At 54.2% G+C, this 2895-nt stretch overlaps 1 protein-coding gene across 1 annotated transcript in view; it reads left to right on the forward strand.

Annotated features, from left to right (window-relative positions):
• Positions 1-2895, forward strand: part of LOC134474832 (collagen alpha-1(I) chain-like) — a 21298-nt gene continuing 18403 nt past the window's right edge. Inside the window, exon 1 of the mRNA XM_063243670.1 lies at positions 1-55. Within this exon, the coding sequence (XP_063099740.1) occupies positions 1-55 (55 nt within the window). The remainder of the gene's footprint in view (positions 56-2895) is intronic.

Genomic DNA, 2895 nt, shown 5'->3' on the forward strand with positions numbered 1-2895 from the left:
ATGGTGACCCCCTTTCCAGGGTGTGGGGGCTGGAAAAAGGGCATCCAGGCAGACGGTTTGTTGTCCCTGGGCCTCTTAGAGGGGGTGCTCACAAAGCATCATGGGAAATTCCCTGGCCTGGCCAAGGATGCCACGGAGCCCCAGCCCTGAGAGAGCATTGCGAAATCCAGGATCCCCACTGAGCTGCACCCCAGCTCTTTATTTTTTTCATTTTATTGTACCTATTTATTTTGGTATCAGGGATCAAACTCAGGACATTATGCTTGCCAGGCTGGTGCTTTTGCCGCTGAGCTAAATCCCTGGCTTATTTTTTATTTTGAGACAGGGTCTGGTTAAGCTGTCTATTCTGGGCTCCAGCGTGTTACCCTCTGGCTTCAGCCTCCCGGGTGCCGCAGTGGCAGGTGTGCGCCACCATGCAGAGCTGTGTGGTTAAGGTGATGGAGTTACAGTTCGCGCAGCCTGGGACTCAGATGAGAACCAGAGGGACCTGGGTGCCCCTGCGTGGGCGGACCCAGGCCTAGCGTGGTCCTCAGGGACTGAGAAGCTGAGGAGAAGGCGCGGCAAGGGACCCAGAGCCGAGGCAGATGATTCAGCCTGAAACCGAAACCCCAGGTACAGGTAGAGGGAGGCTTAGGCTTGGCTTTTGTTTTCTCTTCTTTTTGAAGCTGGGTGGAGCAGAAAGTTTCAGGAATGAAGCGAAGTCCTCTCCATCCTTCTCTGAGGTCCCCTTCAGCAGCTCCCCCTCCCCTCCCCTCTCCTCGCCTCCCCTCCCATCCTCTTCCTCTTTTCCTCTTCCTCCTCCTCCTCCTCCTCCTCCTCTTTTTGCAGTACTGGGGATTGAACCCTGGGCCTTCTCAGTGTGCTACATCCCCAGCCATTTTTTATTTTTTATTTTGACACAGGCTCTCAATCCAATAAAGTGTTAAATGACTCAGACTGGCCTGGAATTTGCTTTTGCGGTTTTGCCTTTGTTTTTGTTTTTTGGAGGCAGGGTATCACTATGCAGCCCAGGCTGGCCTCAAACTCAAGTGACCCTCCTGCTTCAGCCTCCCATGTGCTAGAATCACAGGTGTGCACCACCATGCCAGGCTGGCTTGGAATTTGTGAGCCTCCTGCCTCAGACTCACAGAGTGCTGGGACCACAGTCCTGTGCCACCACCTCAGCTACCACTGCTTTATTTTTTTTTCAGTCTTTTGGAGACAGGGTCTCACTATGCAGTTCAGGCTGGCCTTGGCCTCACTTTATAGCCCATGCTGGTTTCAAATTTGTAAGAATGCTCCTGCCTCAGCCTCCCAAGTGCTGGGGTTATAGGTGTACATCACCACACTCGGCTTCTTCCTTCTTTGTGAGACACGGTCTCGCCCCACAGTGCGGGCTCAAACCTGTGACCTCCTGCCTCAGTCTGCCAGTGTTGGAGTCACAGGCATGTGCCACCTTGCCTGGCAGAGAGTCGCTTTTGAGTTGTGCTCTTCATCAGGAGTTTCTCTTGTCCGGCTCTGAGATCTGCTGTGGGCGAAGCAACAGCTGCTCCAGCGCAGCTCTGGGACAGCTGCGAGCCAGGTGGGGGCCGAGCCTCCCAGCTGAGGACCCTGGGGGAGGCCTTATCCACCTCTCTGAGCCCCCAGAACCCCAGGGTACTCGGTGACCTGACAGCTCTGTCCATCCTGGTGAAGACAGCCAGGTCAGGCCAAGGGCATTCATTGCATACCTGTAATCACAGCACCAGGCAGGCTGAGTCAGGAGGATTCCTGTGAGTTCCTGTGAGCTCGAGGCCAGTTTGGGCCAAATAGTGAGTTCAAGGCCAGCCTGAGATACACAGTGAGACATCATCCAAAAAAAACCAAATAAAATACAATTTTTAAAAATGAATATAAGCTGGGCATGGTGGTGCATGCCTGTCATCCCAGCACTCAGGAGGCTGCGGCAGGAAGATCTCTGAGAATTCAAGGCCAGCCTAGGATACACAGGGAGACCTTCCTCAAAGAATAATAAAAAGAATAGAAATGGAGGCCCCCGGAACAGGCACATAACCCACAACCATCTCACAGCCCTCCCTCTCCAGCCAGAATAGTTCTTATCGAGCTGTGGGAGTGCAAACCTGTAACATGGCGCCAGAGAGGCCGAGGCAGGAGGATCCCAAGTCTGGGCAATTCAGTGAGTTCAAGGCCGGCCCCAGATACATAGGAGACTCTGCCTCAAAAACCTAAAGGAACCAAAAGCTGGCCCTCAGGTAGGAGGAGACCAGGTGAGCCGTGGGAGAGCAGGAAGGGGCGCTCCTTCTGGGCAGAGGGGCCGGGCTGCACCTCCACACAGCGTCTGCCTGCTGATGATTCCTGTCTTATGTCCCTGGCCCCTAACCCGAGCTCCCCAAAGGGAACACCGCTGGGAACAGGTCCACACCACACTGCAGTACAGGGGACCAAGGACACAGAGGGAGCGGGCGTGTAATGCACACGTATGTCATTGTGGTACTCTGGGAGGCTGAGGCAGGAGGATTACAAGTTTAAGCCAGTTAATGAGACCCTGGCTGAAAAAATATATATATCTGTATTTAAAAGGGCCCTGCTGTAGCTCAGGGAGAAGTTCCCAACCTCCAATTCCACATTAATGAATAAATAATAGGTGATACGGAGCAGGAGGGTGGGGACAGTCGTGTCCCCGTGGACACAGGATGCCAGGGAGGGACCTGGACAGCACCATGCAGGACGCCCCTAGTACTGTACCAAGACCGCACCTGCAGGAGGAATCCGGGGTCTGGGGTGCAGCTCTCTCCCAGCGCCCTCCCCTGGGAAGGACAGCGGGGTCTCTGAGGCCTCCTGCTAATTATTTATTCGTTTTGTAAAATTTATTTAGAGGCCCAGGCCGGCCTCTGACAAGCCGTGATCCTGTCTCAG

This window comes from Cavia porcellus, unplaced genomic scaffold, assembly GCF_034190915.1.
Source record: "Cavia porcellus strain 051 isolate PalLab524CR breed Dunkin Hartley unplaced genomic scaffold, mCavPor4.1 scaffold_40, whole genome shotgun sequence".
NCBI classification, from domain to species: Eukaryota; Metazoa; Chordata; class Mammalia; order Rodentia; family Caviidae; genus Cavia; species Cavia porcellus.